At 35.4% G+C, this 24,571-nt stretch overlaps 1 protein-coding gene across 1 annotated transcript in view; it reads left to right on the top strand.

Annotated features, from left to right (window-relative positions):
• The first annotated feature begins 2,962 nt into the window (after positions 1 to 2,962).
• Positions 2,963 to 24,571, top strand: part of ALG13 (ALG13 UDP-N-acetylglucosaminyltransferase subunit) — a 68,882-nt gene continuing 47,273 nt past the window's right edge. The window contains 8 exon segments of the mRNA XM_033105011.1: positions 2,963 to 3,110; positions 4,097 to 4,152; positions 6,483 to 6,615; positions 22,900 to 22,933; positions 22,936 to 23,055; positions 23,057 to 23,133; positions 23,135 to 23,276; positions 23,826 to 23,909. Coding sequence (XP_032960902.1) covers positions 6,545 to 6,615; positions 22,900 to 22,933; positions 22,936 to 23,055; positions 23,057 to 23,133; positions 23,135 to 23,276; positions 23,826 to 23,909 — 528 coding nt within the window. The 5' untranslated portion in view covers positions 2,963 to 3,110; positions 4,097 to 4,152; positions 6,483 to 6,544.

The following is a 24,571-nucleotide window of genomic DNA, read 5'->3' as shown; positions in this document are numbered from 1 at the left end:
AGGTATAAAAGTAAGAGCTTTTGCCTCAGTCACTGGGCTTCCCAGTTTCGGGTTCTCCCTCCAGCTCTGGAGCTGCAACCTCTTCTCCTGTCTCTAATAAACTATCTTCCTTTACAACTGTTTGCCTCTCTCTGGTCCGTGTGTCCATTCTTCGGCTTCACGAGATAGGATCGCGACCCACATCCAGAAACTGTGGACAGATCCAACATCATTTACATCGTTTGGGGACTCACGGAAAAATATTCCTACATCAATGTGTGATAATACAATGAATTAAATGTAAACGCAGATAAAAGGATCCAGAGTTTTTCCTGTTAGCCCATATAGTAAAAGATATTTGCAAAAATATCACACAATGCTATTCTCTTCATGAAAATTTTTGTTTTAAAAAAATACATTTTTTTCATAAAAAGTAGATTATTTATGTTAACATGCATGTATTGATCATTGCTACTTTCCAATGAATCAATAAATATTTTTAAATTTTCTCATTTTTAATCTTATGGTAAATGGTAAATATTAATAGTTGTAACTCACACTATCATCCATATAAAAGAAAGCACTTTGAGGTTCTCAATCATTTTTAAGGGTATAAAGGAGTCTGGAAATGAAAAAAGGTGCTTTAGGAAAAGACTATTTTCTTTCCTTGAAAAACAAAAGCACATATATTGTTGTAATTCTCTTGTCACTTCTTCAAGAGCCACACCCACCCATATTAATTGTAACTTTTAACCAAAGTGACTAACTTCTAATTTAAAGAGAAAGATGCAGCGTTGATGATTGAGAACTGTCTGGCATATACAGTTCTGTCTGGCATTAACAGACTAGCAGAGCTTAATACACACGACAAAACTTTCTATAGCCATAGAAGTCCCTTTTACAACCTCCTAAAGCAGGAAAAATGAACACATTCATTATACAGTTCAAGACATAGCATCTCTATAGCATTTCAAAATAAGAAAAAGTATATAAACTTAAAATTATGTTTAGATTAACCCAATGTTTCAATATTCTGTTTTACTTAAAAAGTATCTAGCTGCATAATGATTACCCATTAATTAACTGAATTTAATGTCAGTCCACGACTTTAAGTTGTTTAAAGAGCTTGGAAATTATCTTCAAACTGGCATACTACAAAGCATAGTTGCTGTTAAAATAGTTTGTCAGAATACTGACTTAATGTGGTTGAAAACAAATTTACATTTTTCATAATCATAAACATTTTTAGAAGTAATGTTAACTTATTTGATCAGTAAACCTGTGTAAGTTTAGGAAACACACACCCAAGTGAATAAAACGCATGCTTGTATTACACTTAATACTGACCAGAGAAAAGACTTAATTGCCAACTGTAATTTAGTGTGTATATATATATATACATATATATATATATATATATATACGTATATATATATATATAGTCACAGGATGTGGAGTACAGCATAGGGAATAGAGTCAACGGAATTGTAACAGCTATATACGATTTCAGAGGGGTAGTATATTGGGGGAGGGGGGCTATCACTTTGTGAGCGGTGTATACGTCTAACTATTCCATTGTTTTGTACACCTGAAACTATTAATAAAAAAAGAGACTTAATTGCCAAACTTTTACATTATAGTTATGTAATCTTGGATTTTAAAACATTTCTGGATGCATTTCTGCAAGATGTTTTGTTAAAGTCTAGCACATTTAAAGTACTAGAAGTTTAATTTTCTTATTTTATGGGAATTTAAGAACAGTTAATTTATATGTATGTTTATGCTTGCTATGAGTTAATCAGAACAGTGTTCCTTTAATTTAACATCTTCCAGACATTGGAAAAGATTTCACAGACACAAGAAAAGGTAAGAGTATTTTGGAATATTTTTGACCTTATATTTCAATAAATGATTACTCTTATTGGGCAGGAAATAAGATTATGCTTATGTTTTATCATTTAATCATGATCTTTCTACATTTATGGTTATTATGAAACTGTAGTTTCACTGCATCATTAATTCGTGAAATTTGGTATCAAGAGAGGGATAACAGCTTATCACTCCTCAAAAAGACAATTACCCACGCTACAAGACTTAAAGGAAAAAGTGTTTCTTTTTTTTCAGCCTATAGGCCTAATTTAACTCCTTTTCCTCCATAAAAGAATTTCTTCTCACAGCTTCCCTTCTGTATATAACCAAGCAAGGCAAAGCATAAACATAAGGTAACGTGAAATTTTAAGTAGGAAACACAGAAAACAGAGACAGATAGAGTGCGCAAAGATCTTAAATAATAGTGGTAGGGTAAAAAAGGGGAGTATAGCGAAATCACCTCTCCAGTACTTGAGTGCCTAAGTGTAACATATCTGTTATTTATTTATGCTAATATATAATTTTATATTTCATTATAATTTAAATTTATAATTTTACATTTTAAATGGTTCAACGCATTATAGATATGGGCTTCAGGCCCTAACGCGTCTATTTTACACACAATGCTTACTAATGGAGGTAACTGTCTTGCTGCAGTTTCCAAAGAGACCCCACCAGAGCTCTGGCTTCTTGAGAACCACAGATGGAAGAGCCCAGGCTAATGAGTGATTTTAAGTGGGCACTTTTTTATTTCACAGGGCCTCAGCAGACTTGAAGTGAAACCATCGCTCAGATGTATATGCCTTGGCAAAACGTAGTAGCAAATAAAGAATCCCAGACTTCTGTTATTAAAAGATTTGTGGTACCCAACCAATGATACCAACAAAGATAGGATAGGGTGTCGGGTTTCATTATTATTTTTTTTAACCGCTACTTTTGAAAAAAATAACAAACCTATCAATTCCCCACCTCATTGTGAGGGCCCAGTGAGCTCCTACCATGCGGTTTCCAACGCGGCTTACAGATAGGTCGTTCGTAGTCTTTGGCTCCACCTCCACCCTGGCGACGCAAACCGGGTTCCGCCGCCCCCACCGAGAGAGGCCGCAGCAGCCCCCGCGGCCTCCGCGGCCTCCGCTACGTCACATCCGGCCCTTGTGATTCAGGATTTCAGAACCCGCGGGATGAAGTGCGTGTTTGTTACTGTGGGGACCACCAGCTTTGACGACCTCATTGCGTGTGTGTTGGCGCACGACAGTCTGCAAGTGAGTGGGTGAGGCGGGTGGGAAGGCTGGGCTCGCCACCCATAGTTCGCCACTCGCCGCCGCCATCCTTACCGCCAGTCTCGGTAACCTTGTCCGACCGCCGCGCTCGGAAAGAGTCCCCCCTAGCCAGACCTCAGGTGCCACCGCCCCTTCGCTGGCTCCTCCCCGCGCCCGGCTGGGCCCTCCTCCGGCTCCTCTGCCCGCTTCCCTGCTGCCTTCCCGGGCCGCTCCTCCCCGTCCTGTCTCCGGCTCCTCCTTTCCCCTGCTTTCTCCGCCTCCGCCTCCCAGTCCTCAGACTTCGCTCCTCCTTCCTGCGTCTCCGCCTCTAGGCCCTGGCCCGCCTTGCCCGCTGCTCCTCAGGCCCTCTGTGGGCGGCGAGGTTGGCGCCAGTTGCGTGGGCGCGCTCCTTCAGGTCCAGGTGGTCTCCACCCGGCTGGAGCTAGCCTGTCCTGTTCGGCGGGCCGCCCCGGCCCAGCCTGCGCCTTTCGGGCCAGCCAACCGGCGTCCTCCAGCGGCGTGGTGTCTCCTCAGGGCTCGTGGCCGATCTGGGAGCCATAACCAACTTGTTAGTTGGTCTCCCCCTCCTCCCCCCGGTTTTTGGCGCCTTTTTCAGAATCTTCGCCCGGTCTCAGATTTCTTGCGGGGCCAGTTTTTCACGACTCGGTGAGCTGGGTCGCTTAGATCCATTAGGACTAGTGAGGTACCTTGTTTGGGGCCCGGGACCGTGAAAAGGGGTCATTTTTGGAAAAGTACCTGAAATTGGCTACACTTAGACTATTTGGCAGCCCGTGCTTCGATCTGAACACTGACTTTAGGGTTTGTTGTTACTGCTGTTTTTACAGTAACCTATTTAAAAGGCCCGCTTTCCCCCACACCCCGTTTCCGATCAAGAGCCTTGGTTACAACCTATTCGTCCTACAAATAGGTAGAGGAAAGGTGGTACCAGAATCCTTCAGTACTGAGTCATTTACTCTGGATGTTTACAGGTACCAGGATTCATTGAAAGAAGACCTTGAGAAAGCAGATTTTGTTAGTCACGCAGGTAAAGTTCTTTGGAATCTTACCATTTGGGTTTTGATAGACAATAAATAACAAACTTGAACCTTTTTGGAGTACAATAAAATCACTAGAGTAACTCATAGTAGCTCTTTTGAATATAATACTTATTTGACTATAACAATTGAGAATATCATTGATTAGAAAGTATTTCTTGGTGTTAGAAGGATGGGAAATTAATCACTGTACCACAATTTTACAGGAAGAAACCCTAAACATGGACAAAATGATTCACCCAGTGAAGTGTGTAAAGAGTTGTCAGTTGAAGTTAGTATCGGAGCTTAGATCTGCAGTAATGTTCAGCCATCTAGTAATTGGTTGAATTAATCATGGAGAAACTGGCTTTGAAAGATGTTTTATATTTCTATTAAATGAGAATGTGAAATGAATGCAGTCAAAAATATTCTATAACAATCACATTGCATTGCCTGCTCTTCAGAGAACCATCGTGATCTAGTTAATTAGACTGCCAGTACCTTCAGAAGAACTGCTTTTGGGGAACGTTCCAATTTTGACTACTGGATAAGTGATGGAGGAAGTATCGTGGTTCTTAAAAAGCCTCGTTTGGAGAGAGAAAAGTTATTACAAATAGGCATTACTAAGAAATTGGTGATTAGAAATGTATATGATAATAGATAACAGCTTTTGGTACTGTTGTATGTGATTTGTGTATATAACTGGTTGAATCATCCTAAACAATCCTATGAACTAAGTATTATTAGAATCTCCTTTTTACAGATGAAACAGACAGAGGCTAAGTAACTTGTCCAGTTAGTAAGTGGTAGACAAATAATGGTCTGATGCTGAAGTCTGTGATCTTAACTACTACCCTAGAATTATTTACCCAAAAAGGATTTGTTTACTCACTTATCAGTCACCTTGCTCCCATATAAAATATCAAGTGATTTTAGATTTCAAAGTTTATTTGACCTAAATATTGTATATGTGCACATTTGTGGAGATTTACCTCTATGTTTGGAATGGTACCTCACAGGCAGACTCATAAGGAGTGGTAAAAATTTTTCTTTATTGGTGCCTGTCACTATTGAAGGCTTGCTTTTTCTACTTGTGTTTTAATAGACGTATAGTACAGTTTCATGTACAGTATGTTGAACTTGAATTTTATTTGGATTCGAGATCCACATCCAGGGCATATTACTAGAGGGCAAGTGGCAAAGCAGTGAATTATAGCTCATAATATTGTTGACAGTGTTAAAAATGTATTTTTCAAGTCAGGTTTATAACACATACTAGAGAGCAACTGGTAACTAGACAAGGTGTCACAAAATAGAGTGAATTTTTAAATTAAAAAAAATTATTACAATAAAAGACACATTGTCATTAATCCCCCTCAAAATACTCTCCCTCACTTTGAACACATTTATCCCATCGTTCTTACCACTTTCTGAAGCAGTTCTGGAAGCCCTCTTAAGTGAGTGTCTTTAGTTGCACTGTCGTGGCTGCCTCGATTTCATGAATGGATTCAAAATGTTTTCCTTTCATGGTCATTTCGACTTTGGGGAAGATCCAGAGGTCGCACGGTGCCAGATCCAGTGAATAAGATGGATGAGAACACACCATAATGTTTTTATTTGACAGAAGTTGGCCGTGTACCAGAAGCGATGTGTGACACAGAGCCTTTCTGTTGTGATCAAGAAATATGGTGAATGCTGCCGTCGAGTGCCATCCAACGGAAAGGCAGGGATCTTCAATACAGCAAATGGTACGTTGAACCTTAGTAGTGTGTGACAGGTTTCAACTTGTTTGGTGTAGTCAGTCGGGTTTGAGCTAAGGTTGAGAGAAGGTGTGTTTCAAAGTGTGCTGTAAATCATCCTCAATCATGACAGTGCTCCATTTCACACGTCACTTCTGGTATACACTAATTTCTGTCAAATAAAACCATTTCGGAGTGTCCTCATCCACCTTATTCACTGGGTCTGGCACCGTGCGACTTCTGGCTCTTCCTCAAAGTCAAAATGATTCAGGACATTGAGGCAGCCACCACAGCACAACTAAAGACACTCATGGAAGAGGACTTTCAGAACTGCTTTAGAAAGTGGCAAGAGTGATGGGATAAGTGTGTTCGAAGTGAGGGGCAGTGTTTTGAGGGGGATTAATTGCAATGTGTCTTACTGTAATAATCTTTTTTTTTCCACCATATTGTTTGAGCACACCTTGTACTTTTGGCATTTTGTATGTTTAATTAAGAGTCCTGGTTTATAGTTCTGCCAACTAAGTTTTCCATCTTTCAAGTTCTAGCACAAAGCTTGGTGGAGCACCTTTATTTAAATTCTTTAACAAGTTTTATTTTTATAGGTGCAGGAAGCTGAAGACTGGAAAAAAGAAAGCCACTTATAGTGGTTATAAATGAAAAGTTGATGAACAATCATAAGCTGGAATTGGCAAAGCAGCTACACAAAGACGGGCATCTCTTCTACTGTACCTGCAGGTATACTAGAGACTGATTATTTGACTTCTTACCTTAATTCCTCCCTAGTTTTTCTTAATCCACCTACCTAACCCATCTGTCTCTTTGACCTCTTATCTTCTCGCACTTATCAAACGTACTTTGATTTTTCTCACCTATAAAACCCTCTCATTTTTTTTGTCTTCCACTTTGTGATCTCCGTGTTGCATTTCTTTCTATGCCTGTATCATTGCGTGTGAATACTGAGCATGTGCGTGTGTGTAATGTATGTTCATCTGCATGCTCAAGTCTCCCAGAATATAATTTTTGAGTTATTCAAGGAAGGCGTTTGCTTATTTTTAATTCAGGTTTTGCCTTCAGTAAATCCACTGGAATCTCTAAATTAAATTGACCCATTCATTAATTCAACTATACCTAATAGGTGGCAGGCATTGTTTTAGGTGCTGTGGGTACAGTGGTAAATATGAGATAAAATCCCATGGTGCTTATGTTCTAGTTGTGGGAGGTAGACAGTTAACAGTTCATAAATAAGTGATCAAGATAATTTGAAATGGTGAAATGTGTTATGAAGAAAATAAGGCAGGGTGATGTGATAGCGTGGGCGAAGACTAATTAGATAAGATGGTCCAGGGAAGGCATGACAGTGTTAGGACATTTGAGCTGAAACATGAATGACAAGAAAGAGCCAGTCATGTGAAGCTCTAGAGACAGAAGGAACAGCAGCAATTGCAAAGGCCCTAAGTTGGAAATGAGCTTGGAGTTTGGTGTGTCTGAGGAACAGAGGGAAGGTTAGTGTGGCAGGAGTATAGTGAGCAAGGGAGAATGTAGTATAAGATGAGGCTGGACGGGGATAGCTCATGTAAGAGTGATTTAATTCTATGTTTAGTGAGAAGTCATTGGAGTATTTTAAGCAGTGGAATTACTTTACGGTAAGGAGAATTATTTTCTAGAAGTACATTAGAATTCAACAGGAACTGATCAACATCACAATAGAAGGATGAAGAAAATTGCTGGCTTGTTTTCTATTAATTCTTCTTGAGACACTAGAAGCTTGCCAAAGGGTCAGGTCAGTAATTCCCAATTGTTTAACTTTAAAACCTATCCTAATTTGACATTTTAAAAAGTAAAGACCTCATAGAAGAATTGCAAAATACATTGTTTTTTACATTATAATAAATTCAAATTAATTTGAAAATTAAAAAAAAAACAAACTTTAGAAGGTACCGGCTAGAACATAGTAAGCTTTTCTTTTAACTTTACTGCGTCTGTCTCTTAGGCACTCAGTAAGTACTTGTTCATTCATTAAATATTTGTTGAGCACCTATTATGTGCTAGGCAGTATTCTAGGAAGTTAGCATATATCAGTAAACAAAGCAAAGATTCCTGTTCTCATTGAGAGGAGATGGATTCATTGATTGTTTCATGAGCAATTGTTGATATCCTAACCCCTATAACGATGGAGGAGAGGGAATATTAGGGTGACTTTGTAATATAGAAGCCATTCTTAAAACCATTGGAAGTTGGGGAGAATCTACGTAATCAAAATTATGTGGGCTTCAGATAATGTGCAAATCTGTCCTTGGGTAATTGAGATTATTAGGGGTTAACATCATTTTTTAAAGAGGAATAAACTCTAATCTTCCTGTTTTTTGCAAGTCAATTTTTTAAGTGGCTGGTTTAATTAAGTTTTTGAAGTAATAGTTTCATGTTGTAGTTTGGAACCTTATTTCCAACATGCATGGTGATTGTACATTGCTTAATTTACATTAGATTTATGATAGTATATTACCAGCAGAAAAGTTACTTCACAATCTTCATGCATGGTCTAGTAGTCTCCCCAGCTTAATTGTTCTTGTCTGGCAGCTGTAACTTTTGGTTTTGTTTATTCTGTTTTCATAAATTAATTAATTTTGCTTCAATTTCTATCTGCCCAGTCCTGACAAGTGTTCCAAACCCATGTGACCACATCTTTTCATGAAATAACATTTCTGAAATATTTCAGTTGACATCAGAGATAAAGTATACCTGTTAAATTGATATTGACATGTAGTGTTTTTTGTATTGCTTTAATTTTACCGTGTTTCCCCATAAATAAGACCTAACCGGAAAATAAGCCCTAGCATGATTTTTCAGGATGACATCCCCTGAACATAAGCCCTAATGTGTCTTTTGGAGCAAAAATTAATACAAGATCTGGTCTTACTTTTGGGGAAACATGGTAGTACGTATACCTATAATATTAAAATGCATGAAAATTCACATGTACAGTTTGAGAAGCGTCACAGTATTCTTGGAAATTAGATGTAGTGATCAAGTGGGCAGCAGATGAATTATGGAACTTTCTCCCATGTTACCTAATATTTTTCTTCTTTTGTTTTAGCACGTTTCCTGGGCTGTTACAGTCAATGGACTTATCAACACTGAAATGTTTTCCTCCTGGCCAGCCAGAAAAATTTTCTGCATTTTTGGATAAAGTTGTTGGATTACAAAAATAAACACTAAACTCTCAACACTTTAAAAACACCCCCCTCCCAGATCTAACCTATGGAATGTGGTTAAATCAAATTAAATACATAATATATATTTGCAGAATAACATAAATTAATAAACTTCCTATATCTATAAGAATCTTAGAAAATTTTATGGTGTGAATATTAGCATTTGGGTCCAAATCATAATTGCAATTTAGTAAATTTAATAGATTTTTCCCCGTAATCTTCATATTTTAGTGAAATAGATGTAGTGAGCATTCACAGGTTGTATCCTGGAATCCCAAATGGAATTGGAATTGTGAAAAAAAAGAATTAAATTTTAAAACTTTGAGAAGAATCTCAAATGTAGTTAGTTTGATGTTTCTTAGAATAAGAAAAAGAAATAATAACAAACTTGTAAAAAAATTTTGAGAGTCAGCTTCATAATCCAAGGAACCAAATTTTTAAAGAAGCAAAAGTGATGGATTATGTTCTTTGAAATAAAAAGCTCAATAATTACATTAAAAAGATAAATAAGATTAACTGTTATACTTGGAGAAACTTTTATCCTCAAGAATAGAGGGGAGTGGATGTGTTCACTTTTTTCCTCTAAAATAGAAATAGACAGTGACAAAATAATCTCGGCTAATGTCAATGCTTTACTGGTTTGAGAAGAATAAACCAAAGTGACTTAAGCCAATAGGACTTACTATTATTTTTTAAGAACCCTCTCACGGTGGTATTGAATCATTTACAGTAACAGGAATTTATAATTTATGTACTTATAAAATTAGTTTTACAAATGATCTGATATGTACAATGGGCTAAATAATGGTTTTAAACTTTATATGACTTGAGATACCTATATTATGAAATTCTGATTAGAGTAAATGGTCTCAAGACATGTAAAATACACTAGATTACCTGTGTTCATAGTTTTTTGGTAATAAGTTTAAGTAAATCCATGCGTAAAAATAGAGAATTCACTATAAAGACCTACTTTTCATTATATTCCAAAATGTTGAATATCTTAAACTGGGATACATTTAATGTTTCTGTAGATTTATTTTCCTGATTGTGTTTTACTTAGGCTAATATTAAAGTAAATTACTAATGGTAGAAGGTGATGGCTGAGAAGTACTCTGGGTAGCAGGAGGAAGCCAGCTTGGATTAAAATTTTGCTGAGAATAACCTAAAAAGTGAGTAATCTACATCTACATAGTTGAGAATTCACAGCACCATAATCATAATTGTATATTAATGTTATACTAATGTAGGAAAGACCCTGTTTAAATCCATAGAAAGAATTGACATTTTTGGGCTGTGTTAAATGTGTTTCTCTAATTTGAGAAAAACTGGCTTAAAATTTATGTTGCTCGCTCAGTCTTTAGTTATTTTATGTCATGAAGGACTAACAGAGAATCAAACAAATGAAAGGGTCTACTCAAATTTGAGACAACTAAAAAGCAATAGGGAAGCAATATAGAACCCCAAATCCTCCGCTTGCTTCTTTCCCATAAGAATACAAAACTTAGATTGCAGTGTTTCATTCAGCAGAGGCTTAAGTCAGTGGTGTCAGTTGTGTGGAGTGATCCTATGTTTATTGCAGCACTATACACAATAGCTAAGACATGGAAACAACCAAAATGCCCATAGGTAGATGACTGGATTAAGAAACTGTGGTACATTTATACAATGGAGTGACATCTCTTGACTGTACCTTTGTGAAATGTGGGGTTTAAAAATCAAAGGATATCTTAGAATCATTTGAATATGGCAGGAATCCTCAAGACCACCTAGTCCAATCCCATCATTTCTCATGAGAAAGAAGGCCTCAGGTTAGGACTTGTCTGAAATAACAGCCTTTGGCAGAGCTTCCACTAGAAGCAGCTTTTTGACTCCCATACCATAATGTATATGTTGTAAGCTTTTTGTTTCTTTATACTTGTTTGCCTAGTGTTTAGTTACTTTAATTCCTTTGAATGAAAGTTTTTGTTCATTTCCAGAAGTTGTTTATTTTAGTAGGAATTTCACACTTAATTGGGTTTTCCTTTGGTGTATGACATCCTTGATGCAGAGTTAAATATTTGATAATGAGTTTTTGAGTAGCAAAATGTCATGGGTAGAATTAATACTAGATTGAACGAATGAAGACTTGAAGATAAAGAATTATGGATTTTTTGGAGTTAGAAGAGAATTTTAAAAATACCTAGTGAAACTACTCATTTTACAGATGAGGAAATAGGCTAAGATAAATTAATTGCCAAGTTTACATCTTATTGGTCCTTATGAGAAAATTAAGGGTAATCAAAAGTCTATTAGAAATATTTGCTCAATAAAGTAAAATTTGTTTGGTTTCATTCAATGACAGGGCTTCGGGTTCTTGACATCAATGAGGAAGTTGAATGCAGTTAATTTAGCAGTTTTCTGTTAGAGGTATTCAGATTTTCAGGGATAAGGAAGCAAAAGAGAAAGGTTAGTATTTTGAGAAATTCACATCGTGGATAATAGGTTCAGAGGTGTGCAGATAATAAATAGAAAGTTGATGTTAGAGTAGATGAGAAATGAGGTTATAGGATGACCTTGGAAAGTAAGGATTTTCATTTACTGTGTGCTCATAATTTGGGAGCAAAGAGCTAGAAGGATTTGGTGGTAGGTGTAAGATAGTACAACTGATGAACTCAATGAGGGGTTCTGGAACATTTAAAGGTAGTTATCTGAAAGTACTGTCAAGTGTGATTTTAGATAACTTAGAACACTGCTTTGTATGCTTTTAAAGGTGAATTATGTAGACACAAAAGGCAATATAAAAATTATACCACTTATTTGATAGTTTGAGGAAGAGTTTTCCAAGAATAAAAAATAGTTAGAAATGACTAGCAGTAATGTAGTTATTTTTCTTGGCCCTTTATTATGGTATGAGCATTTAATCCCTTTGATTTGTTTGAAATATAAAATTTTCAGAGATGAACAAAAATCTGCATAAAGTCTGAGAAATGAGATGTATGGTAAGATTATTTGAAATTGTTTTTTTTGGGAAAGATTTGGAATGGGTGGTCCTCATAGCTGTGTGGTAATCAGTCTTCTGCTGTACAATTAGTATACATTTTTATGGAGAAATGGGGAATAATAAATAACAGTTAACGCCTGTTGCATGCTTAGTATATGTATCAGGTACTATTCGTAGCACTTTACAAGTGTGAACTCATTACATCTTTACAATAATCCTATGAAATAACTATTATTTTCCATTTTGTATGTGAGGAAACAACCTAGAGCATGATGTAAAAAGGGAGTTTTATGCTTCTTAAACATCCAAAAGATGGTCAGGGACTTATAATTGGAATGCTGAATTCCAGTATATTTCCATAATTTATGGGGACAAAAGGACAATATTTGAAACCAGGACTATTCCAAGAAATTTAGATTGATAGCCACAGGTATATAACCTATTTCAGTTTATACTTCGCTGTGTAAAAGCATACTGATTTCTACTCATAAAATCCATGTAGAGAAACTCCCAGTTGGTTTACCTTGTTGAAAGTTATTTATAGGCTCTCTCCTTTTCTCTTTAAATAATTGTGTTTTAGGTTCAATTTTTGGTTCTCTTTATATATTCCGGGGTGCCAAAATATGTATACAAGTGGACACTTTGGTCAACGTTGCTCAAGCAATAGTTCGCTGAAATCAGAAGTGTCTGGACACTGATGGTGACCACTTTGAGCACCTCTTGTAATTGCAGGAGTCAAATGTGACTTGCACTCATCTGTAGTTATTATATATTGAGTATTAACAATTTTAATACAGTTGTCTTTTCCTAAAATGTGTATACATTTTTTTGGCACCCTCTGTATTTTCTTGGTATTCACTCCCAGAACTTCTACTACTGATTCCCTGATGTCCTCCAACTCTGATTTGAGCTCCTCCAGTAAGCTTCCAATTGCTTACTGGTCACATTTCTTTTAATTCTCTAAGCACCTTTAAGCTCGATATGCCCCAAACTAAAATCATATTTCTCCTTTTCATTTTTCTGAGATCCTTATCTCTATTAGTGTCATCACCATTTTCCAGGCTTTTATATTTTTGTATCTCTAACCCTTTATATCTGATTGGTCACCAGGTACCAGCTTATTTCCAAAATAGTCAAGCCCATTTATTTATTTGTTCATTTAGTCTTTTAATACAAATGCATACTAAGGATCTACTCTTGGTATCAGAGGACTCAAGACTCCTGTTCTAGAGGAACTCTTACAGTTTACTTGCAGAAGAACTGTGTCTTCATTCTTGAGTTCTTTGCCTGAAACACTGTAGGCCTTCCATAAATAATAAATGTACTTCTGTAACTTAGTACTCTTTTCTCCTTATCTTGATTAGGATTAGGTATTGGTTCTGAAACACTGTCACCTATCACACATTCATTTCATACTGTGTTTGACTTTGAAGTATCTATATGTCTCTTGTTGGGAAGAAAGATGTGACCATCATGGTATATAGTGAAATCTGTAGGATCAAGCTTTTACAGGAATGACACCTAAAACAGTGTTGAGCCTGTGTAAAATCCTAGTGGTAGTTAAGGGTCTGTCAAATAATGGTACCTGTTGGGGATTTTCAGTAAAACATGATGCTGAAAATCAAGAGATTTATTAAAAGGAGTGACTAATGTTTTCCTGTAAAAGATTACATGGAGAAAGGTTTATGGTAAACACCAAATGACACAATTCCTTGTTAAATGGTTAATTCCTTACTTGAATATTTTAGCAAAATATATACTGTGTAGTTCTTTTCATTATAATTTTTGCAGGTGGCTAGACAAAAGGTGGGCATATCAATCTAGCTAGCTTCAAACAGGAATGTAGTCCACCCATATGCTTAATTTTACATTCTTGAAAATTATTTTGAGGTGCTTTTATACCATTATATATCATCTAATTATATTTCACTTTTAGATCTTTGTTGTCTTTATGAATGTTCACCACATCCTTGCTACAGTTATTTATGTTGATTGGTACTCTCATGACTTCATTTTGATGGCTACAGCCCTGCTCTCAGATTTTTTGAGTCATGGACCCTTCAAACTATTTAAAACTATTGCTTCTCTCCCTACTCGCACATATACACATTTTGCAGTGAATTTCAGAGAGTTTACAGGTACCTTGAGGCCCCCAGGTTAATCCCTAGACTGAGGCCAACTTCAGTAACTTCATTCCTATGTCACTGTTCATTAATATTCTGGTGATAACTGCTAGACTCCTTTATAATTAAACCCTCTGATTTAAGTTTAAGTTTAAGTTTAGTAATTTAAGTTTAGTAATTTAAGTTTAGTAATTCACAGTTTTTGTAATATAACACCAATTGTAAACTTTGCTCAAGTTAAAACATACCAAACAACACATTTTGAAACGTAACCTTAATACCCTTATACTATTGAGTCAGTATCTCTAACCCATGTCTTGTGTAGCACTGTTTCTCATTGATCAAAGGAACTAAATGGAATTTTTTTCATTTGTAGTGATAATTTTAGGGTATACTACATTAGGCTATTTGGTAAAACTATACGTATTTTAATTATTTACTGTCAAGTGTGCTTCTAAAGTATTTGCTGAACTTAACACTTACTATTGGAATGATGTCTGTAAGAGGACATATATTGCAACTTTTTTACTGTTCATTTCTCCTTTTGTGCAGAATACATTGGTTGTCTCTCTACTACCACTGTGAAGTGGGTGGATAATACACTCCCCAAATTTAAGAGTGAAAAACATTCCTAAATCCTCGGCCAGAGTATTCTGGATCTCAGTTTTTGTATTTGTGAATTAGCAAAACTTTACTCATAGGTGATTTCTAAGACAAAACCAGTTGTGTGGCATGTTTGAAAATAAAAAATGTGATTGAAATAATACATTTTCTCTTGGTTAAGAGTTTTTGTTTTAAGAAGGCTTAGAGATATTTCTCTAGAATTCAGAGTATATAGACCTAAATGATACAAAAAGCAAAGTCTTTATTGAATTTCATGTATAATTTCATATTTAGTTTCTACCTGGGGTTATAGTTAGAGAATTAAAGTTTTATTTAGAGGTTTAAGTGAGTAGGTATTTCCAGTGCATCAAAACAAAGAGAAGAATATTCTGGTTGTTACTCTCCCTTACCTTATCCCGTCTGTCTGTAGATTGATTAGACACTGCAAGTGTCTTAAATCAGAAAACAATAACCATAAAACAACCCTCAGTATTTCTGTGCCAGTATGATAATATTTTAAAGCAAAGCACTATTTTCCTTTGTTTTTTCTCTAATCTATATTAGAATGCTTCAGGTGGAAGAAGGGAAGAAAATGAAAATAAAGTGGCTCTTGGTAATGTTTTTTCAGTTTTGCATATCACTGCTCTGGGAAATTAATTATTTTTCTTGTCTTTATCCTCTCCTTCCTAAAACTTGAGGAGGAGGTTTAATAGATCCCTGTGGCCAAATTTTGTTGTAGAATCATTGTATTCCCTTCCCTCATAAATCCTGCTTTGCTAAATCTGTTTAAATGTCCACCAAGAAAAGAAGTGACAGGTTCTACTTCCAGGGTACTGTTAAAAAATATTGTTTTAAAAGTTTATCATTATATTTTTAAGTAACGAAAAACCTTAAAAAGTGGTCTATAAAGTTGAGGAACTATTTCCGCCAATTAGCCTCAAGTTGTTTGGTACTAAAAATAATTGAATCACAGTTCCTTAGACCTGAAAGAGAACTTAGAGATCATGTAGCCCATTTTCTTCATTTAACAGATGAGAAAACTGACCCACAGAGATTAAAGTGGCATAACCAAGTTCATAATTTTCATGGTACCATATTACCTCTCAGTCTCAAGCATCATGTCATACATACATTTGCAATTATACCTTGTAGTCGCAGATAATATGCTTTAAAACAATTCAAGCATATGCCTCATTTAATTGAAACATGAAGGAGTGTTATCTAAAATTAAAATATTAGAATTGCATAAGAATTATCTATATATTGGAAATATCTCAGAATATAATTATCTTAGAATTATAATAATAACATTCATATGTTGTACTACAAGGAATTTCCCATTTAATCAGTGAAAGAAGAAATATACAATTCTAGCAATTAAAAGGACAAATGACATTTTCAACTTAAATTACATTATAAAAAGTAGTAATTTTAAAATTAAAGCATGTCAGTTTCATAACAGGCCAAATAATATAATTATTTTAAGTTCTTTTTATTTTCTTCAATTTGTCTTATTTTAATCGGTATCCAGAGTACAGTGCCTAAAAAGTCTTAAGGCAAACATTTTTTCTTCCCATTTGCAGATGTCAAAGGGAGCAACTCCATCAGCATTGGAGAAACCTCCTCTGGGGAGTTATATTTGAATTTTGGTTCGATTTCCAGTTGAATTTAGGTGATATTGTTCTGGTTCTTACTTTTCTTTCTTTCTTTCTTTCTTTTTTTTTTTGGACCAAAGAATAATTTCTTAGTTAACTGCTTTATTTGTCAGGTAGCAGCTAATAGCAGTCCATACTTATTAATTAAGCACTTATGTGCTATGCACTTGACGTGTATTATCTTAAGTAATTATTTCAACAACTTTATGTATAAATCACAGAAAAATTTCTAGACCAACATTTCTCAAACTTTGGAACAATTTAAAAGCAGTAGCTATAGTGCATTAAAAACCATTATTATCTTGAATGCTACCTGCTTTGACTTGGCCTTTCCCAAACCTATTTTCCCCTATGGTAAAGGGCAGATCAAAGATAAGCAGGTAACTAACATTCTTTAGATCCTTCAATGTTGCTAATGGACATTGTGAACCTCAAAGATATAATAAGATTATAGTATGCAGTGTTCCTGAAATTTGAGCCTTGAAACTCTAGAAACACTAATAACTTATGGAACGCATTTTAGAGCACTGGTTCTCAAAAAGTGGTCCTGGACCAGTAGCGTCAGCATCACCTGAGAACTTGTTAGAAGGGTAAATTCTTGGGACTCACCCCAGACCGGAATCAGAATATCTGAGTGTAGGGCAAATCCGTGTTTTACCAAGGCCTTCATTTGAGAACCACTGTTCTAGAGGTTTATAGGATTGGAGTAGTTTGCTGTGGAAGAATAGTCAACCAATTAGGATTTCAAGTTCAATATCTATTGCACTTCAAAGAACAGTATTAAATACTATGAAGTGGCTTTCCATTATATACAGGATGAAGTCTAGTATTGTCCTACAGCTCTTTTTAAAAAAGTCCTATTGTACTAATTTGGGGAACGTAACTTGTATATAACCACCTCTGAGCTTTTGTTCATGTCTGTTCTTTTGGTATTCTTTATAATAATTGTGTGACAATATATAGTTCTAGTACTATTACTGATTGGATGTGAAAACTTGGACAAATAATTATTTGAAACCCGTTTTTTTCATCTGTAAAATAAGAGATCCTTTGTAGCTGTAAAATTATACTTATTTATTTTCCCAGTTTATTTTGCTATTCTGTTTCTTGCTCACTTACTGAATATTTTTTTTAAATTTTCATTATTTCTTAATACACATAAATAATTATTAACTAGTTCCACAAGGCTTACAACAAGAAATAGCAGTTCTATGTCCCACTATTCCCTATCTGTGATCCTACTTCCTATAGGTGACCATATTACACTATTTTGTATGTTTTATAAGTGATACGTTCAAACTTGTTTTTTTTTAAAACTTAAGTAACATCCATAGACTTCCTACTGGGGAAGAAGAGTCTTTATCTCTTCCATAGTAGAAAGTCTATAGATGATATCTAAATTTAAAAAACAAATTTAGTTTTATCAGTTCTGGTGAGATGTTTTCAGTATTGACATTATTAGGATTACTTAAATACAATATTGCTCACATCTGAATCATGTAGTATGTGTTCATTGATTACATTTCCATTTCTATACCTCATTTTTATTTTTTTTCATTTGCTCAGTTTTCAATAGAAACATCCTCAAATTCTCCAACAGAGATGTACATCTTTCCTAGTACATTTAAACAGGTTATCTGTAACTTCTGTTATTTTGTTTCGAAATGTCTGTGCTGAAGTTCTCCTTCCTTTCACTTGAACTACTCATTCTCTATTTAGCCCTCCTGAATGTTTGTCCTTCTGGGATTTCCCCTTCATCCTTATCCTGGCAGTTACTTTTGCTTCTCTTTTGTGTTGAATCTTTTGCTTCCAGGACTCTGTGCTCCCCCCACCCTTTTTTGTGGTTTAACTTATTTGTTTTGGTTTCAAATATCCTCCAGTAGCTTTCTGAGAAAGGACAGTAAATTATTTTAATCTCCCATGTTTGAAAACACCTTCTACTCTCCCATCTGATTGATAGGTTCATACAGAATTCAAGGTTGGAAATAATTTCCCCTCAAATATTGAACTTCATTGTTTCTAGCTTTTAGTTCTGTTGAGTTTATTGCAATGCATATGTGTTATCTTTTGTACATGACCCGTTTTTCCTCTCTGAAAGTTTTTAGAATCTTTTCTTTATCCCTTGATTCCAGAAATGGTATATGCATTGCTGATCATCTTTTTCTGCTTTCATTTTCTGCTTATTTCATGTACCTTTCAGTCTAAATATAGATATTCATATCCTGCAGTGCTAGAATTTTCCTTATGTTGTCATCATTTCTTCCCCTCTACTTTATCTCTTTCTGGGCCTCCTGTTGGCTAGGTGTTAGCTTTCCTGGATCGATCCTCTAATTTTCTCTACAGTCTTTTCTGTTCTGTGAGTCCCTCAACTCTAAATTCTATTTCTTCTGCTTTTTGTTTTATTTATTTTTAAATTTAAATACAGTAAATTTGGCATGTTTTTCCTTGTATAGTTCTATATGTTTTGACAAATGCATAGTGATGTAACCACTACCACAATAAAAATACAAAGCACTTTCGGCACCCCCATGCCTTTGCAGTCAACCCTTCCTCAACCCTGGCAGCAACTGATCTTTTTTCCTATAGTTTTGCCTTTCCAGTATGTCATATCAATTCAGTCATGTGGTATGTAACCTTTTGAATCTGTCTTCTTTCAGTTAGCACAGTACGTTTTAGATTAATACATGTTCTTGTGTGTATCCATACTTTATTAGTTTTTTACTGCTGAGGAGTATTCTGTTGCATGGGTGTGCCACAGTTTCTTCATTCACCAGTTGAAGGACATTTTGGATTGTTTCCAGTTTTGGGTGAATCATGATTATGAAAAAAGTTGCTATACACATTCATGTACAGGTTTTTGTGTGAACTTAAGTTTTCATTTCTCTTGGAGAGATACCCAGATGGCTGGGTCATATGGTAACTCTGTTTAACTTTATAAGAAACTGCTGAAATACTTTTTCCAGAGTGGCTGTACTATTTTATATTCCTACCAGCAGCATAGGAGAGGTCAGGTTGCTCCACATTTTTGTCAACACTTGGTATTGTCAGTTTAAAAATATTATTTTAGTTATTCAAAGATGTATGTAGTGGTATTTCATTAAAGATATACAAATGGCCAACAGGCACATGAAAAGATGCTCAACATTATGAGCGATCCGGGAAATGGCAAAACAAAACCACAATGAGATACCACTTCACACCCACTAGGATAGCTATAATCAAGAGATAGACAGTAAATGTTGATAGGATGTGGAGAAATGGGAACCCTCACAAACTACTGATGAGAATGTAAAATGGTGCAGCTGCTGTGGCAGTTCCTCAAATGGTTAAACATCATTTACCATATGATTCAGCAACTGCATTTCTAGGTATTATCCAATAGAATAGAAACAGGTCCAAACAGATACATGCATGTGAATGTTTATAACAGCATTAGTTATAATAGCCCAAAGATGGAAACTACCTAAATGTTCATCAACTGAAGAATAGGTAAATGAAATGTTGTTTAACTATATACAAAGGATAGAAATACTGTTTGATACATGCTACAACATGGATGAACCTTGAAAACCTCATGGTAAGTGAAAGAAGCCAGTTAGGACCATCCATATATTGTATGATTTTTATTTATTTGAAATGTCCAGAATAGGCAAATATAGAGAGACAGAAAGTAGATTAGTGGTTGTCTGGAGTTGGCAGATACATATAGGGGAGATTAGAGGTTATTGATTATGGGGTATAGGGTTTCATTTTGGGGTAATGAGAATGTTCTAAAATTGTGATGGATACACAACTCTGTAAATATTAAAAATATTAAAATGTTCACACTGAATTATAAACCTTAAAAAAATCACCGGTTTTAAGTGTAAAATTCAATAATTTTTAGTGAATATACAGAATTGTGCAAACATCACCACAAAACAGTTTTAGAACATTTTTGTCACACCAAAACAGTCCTTTGTGCCTGTTTGCAGTTAATACCTATTCCCACCCCAACCCCAGGCAACCACTAATCTACTTTTTGCCTCTATAGATTTGCCTTTTTTGGTATAGTTCATATAAATGGAATTGTACATCTTTTGGGATAATACTCTCTGCATCTGTCTTCTTTTACTTAGTTAGGTTCCAGTTTCCACATTTTTGCTAACACTTGTTATTGCCTGTTTTGTTTGTTATAGCTATCCTAGTAGATGTGCAGTGATGTCATATTGTGGTTTTAATGTACATTTTCCTAATGACTAATGACGTTGAACATGTTTTATGTGCTTATTAATCATTCATATATTGTCAGTGAAATGTGTAGGTAGACCTTTTGCCCATATTTCAATTGTATTGTTTTCTTACTGTTGACTTTTGAGAGTTCTTTATATAATTTGATAAAAGTTTTTTGTTTGTTTGTTTGTTTTTTTGGTCAGATAAGTAATACACAGGTGTTTTCTGCCAGTCTGTAGCTTGTATTTTCATTCCTTTAACAGTGTCATTTGCAGAGCAAAAGTTTTTAATTTTGATAAAGTCCAATCACTTTAAAAAATATTTATTTAAAAAAAAATATCAAAGAACTCTTTGCCTAACTCCAGGTCTTGAAGATTTTCTCCTATGCTTTCTTTTAAAAATTTTGAAGTTCTACATTTAGGTCTTCAATCTATTTTGAGTTAATTATTGTACAAGATGTGACGTATAGGTTGAGGATTTTTTTTTCTCTTGCACGTGCATGTCAGTTGTTCCAGCACCATTTGAAGAAAATGCTGTCTTTTCTCTATTGAACTGCTGTTGTACCTTTGTGAAAAATCAGTTAACCATGCTTGTTTGGGTCTCTTTCTGTGTGCTGATTCTCAGTTACTTTCCCTTTCCTCTATCTCTTTTTGTCTTGTCTCTTAATTTTTCTTCTCTTTGTTTCTTGTTCATTCCTTTTTTTGATTCTCTCTTCCTATCCCAGTTTTCCCTTCCTTTATTCCTTTCTTCAAAATTAAGCATATGGATTAATATTAATTTAAGTTTTATATAACTTATTTTTAGTTTAAAAAACAAGAAATATGAAGCATTTGTATTTTTCTCTACAAGTAAAAAATGCCAAAAATGAATTAATTTTTTCATTATAATTCTTAATATTTCTCTGCGAATTTGTGGCACTAAAGAAAGATGGTGATCCCTCTTCCCAAAGCATGTTTCAGAATGTTTGCAAAAGGAATAATTTCCTCAATGTTATGGTTTTTTTAAAAAAGAAATTAGTTAAGGTAACTTCAAATTGGCATGCTAAAGGAAGTCAAGATTTTATTCTTTTTTCTAACATGATTTTATTTCATTCCAAAATTTATAAAATTGATTATTGATGCTTTCCCTACAGGGGGCAGTCATGATTACTACTAGATCCACAGATACAAGAAAAACAATTTTCAAAGCAGCTGAATTTTGCAACTTCTCCAAAGCTAGATTTTGATCTAATTTTTTTTTAACATTTAGAAAAAGTAAGAAAGTGATTGGATTTTGGTGTTTAAATAAAAACAAGACACTTGACAGTGGACTCAAGTAATACAAGTAATCAGTCCTGTTTTTGAACCTTACTTTATCCATATCATATTTTACTTTGGTTTTCTCAGAATCCAGTAGTTTTTTTCTGGAAAAGTACCCTAATAATACATTGAAACACACCTCTCATGTCCAATGCCTCTAATACTGTGCCACAGGATTTTAAATGTAGTCTCTTATTGAAAGTTTGTGGGTAAGATATTCCTTTCATGCTGCTTCAATTTAAATTTTTATTTTCCTTTTTTAAGAAACACTTTTTGCATTTTCTTTTTGTTAATGCTATACAATAGTTTGGAGACAACAGTCAAGAATTATATCACCGTTTCCTAGCATAGCTACCACTTAGTTTCTGTGATCTTAGTGGAGGGTAATTAATCTACGGGAACTAAATGGGAAGATTACTTAAACCCCATACCTGAAATATCCAGATAACTTCTTTGGCACTTTACTTAAACTGAGACCTCTGCCCCTATATATTAAGGGTGCCCCCTTCTTTATTTTTTAAAGATATTTTTAATACAAAAGCTTACTAGTTAATTAGGTTCAGATTTTCCCCTTCTCATCTCCATGAAACCATGGAGGGAGCAGGGAACTTGGGCAGAGACTAGTTGAAATTTCAGGCAGAGATCTTAAAGTAACGTCATGTGGGCCAAGCTGCATCATATACACCTGGGTCTTATTACAGTCCCTTTGCAGCCTCGTGCAGCAGTTGCCCTGAGTTAAGCTGCAAACTCAACTTCCTTTTGGTCCCACAGCTCAGCTGCTTTGTGCATACTTCTCTCAACCTTGGGCTGATTGGGTTAATCCCACTTTTCCCCAACAAGGTAACTCTGCAAGTACCTTTTCCCTTCCATGTCTCCTTCTCAAATCGAGTTCTCTATTCCTGGGAGCATTGGCTCTTCCTCTTCTTTTCACAGGGTCTCAACTTGTCCTGGGCAAGCCAGCCCTTTGCTTCTCCTGCTCCTGAGAAGTGGCAAGATTCTGCAGCGCTGATTTCAACTGCCTTTTCATGCCTAGACTTTGGGCTGCTTTCCGGATACCTGCATAAGCAAGCCCTTGTCACTGCTACCCATTCCTACCTGTACCCTGCTTTTTCCTTCTTGCTACACTTGTGTTCCTTTCTCACCCTCCCCATCTCCACCCTCCGTGCACAATGCATAAAGGATGGAAAAAGTACTGCGGCCAGAAGTCTCTGAATGAGGCCACGATGGATGAATATTTAGGCAGCTTAGGGCTGTTTCGAAAGCTGACTGCCAAGGATGCCTCTTGCCTCTTTCGGGCTATTTCGGAGCAGGTAACAGGAAAGCAAATACACCTTCCCTATACTGAGATTTCGTAGTTTGTGCTGGGGTATGGTACTATAGCTAGAAGACCTGTAGCTCACCAAAACAGACAAACCTAGTAAAAACATCTAGACCTGCCTGCTACTTATTAGATTTATACATACCTTTGCTGATAAGTCCAAATATATTTCTGTGCTTTGCTACCTTTTCTGTTTTCTAAGTGCTACTTTGGAATGTAAGAGGTAATATAATGGGGTTAAAGAAAAAATTGAAATGTATCTTGATGCTTTAAAAGCAGCCCCAGCTTCCTCTAAATTTTGTCTAAGGAAAAATATGCAGGCTGTGCCCATAAATAGTAGAAAATGGGGAGCTTGACAGAAATATCTCCCCAATCTCACTAAAGATGACAAAAATATATTTTAGTAATATCAGGACTTAATTTCCCAATTTCCTACATATTTTATGAATAAGGGGGATGTTAAGTGTCTAGTTCATAGTCTTAATTTAGAAACTTCTATTTCAAATGACTGTTGACAGTGAGCTGGTCTTTCTCTTTTTAGTTGTTTTGCAGCCAGGTCCATCATTTGGAAATCAGGAAGGCTTGTGTCTCATATATGAGAGAAAATCCACAAACTTTTGAGTCTGTAAGTAGAATACATACCCAAAGGAGAGTTGTCATTAAAGTATGTAGCAGATGGGAAATGAATTTTGAGCACCTACCTATGAAAAATATATAATCTCTCAATAGCAAATACTGAAATTTTCACCCAGCTTCCTTCCCCCTAGCTAGCATACTTCTGGACCTCCTCCCAGAATTAGATTGTTTTGTATTCTAAAAATTAAGAAAAAACAGTATGTATTCTCCCTACTACTTTCTATCCCCCACACCAAAAACCCCCCAACACCCTAAAAAGCTATACTTTGACTCTGTTTTGTATTATCTTACAACTGTTTTCTTGAAAAGTTAATCATAGTTCACAAAAGTTTTGGCTATGTTAATATTTTTAAATGTATATTTTAAAATATATACAAATGGGAAACCCCCTCTTTTTGTTTCTGTGCACAATGATCCTCAGTCGGTCAACTGAAGAATCTTGTAAACCTTAATTTTAAGGAAACAAATTAGTCCAAAACATCCATCTTTTCATGTGACAAACTGTAATTGGAGCTCTGCCACTAACGATTGACTTTAAAACAACTTTTAAAAGGCATCTTTCTATATGTTGAAGTATTTGAATTCTTGTTAAGGAAACTAGGTTTTATCAAGGTCTGATATGAAGTGTGCCCTTTCATGTGGCTGTTATTT

This window comes from Rhinolophus ferrumequinum, chromosome X, assembly GCF_004115265.2.
Source record: "Rhinolophus ferrumequinum isolate MPI-CBG mRhiFer1 chromosome X, mRhiFer1_v1.p, whole genome shotgun sequence".
Classification (NCBI taxonomy): domain Eukaryota; kingdom Metazoa; phylum Chordata; class Mammalia; order Chiroptera; family Rhinolophidae; genus Rhinolophus; species Rhinolophus ferrumequinum.
The sequence above is the reverse complement of the archived record's forward strand: the minus strand, read 5'-3'. Positions and strand labels throughout refer to the sequence as shown.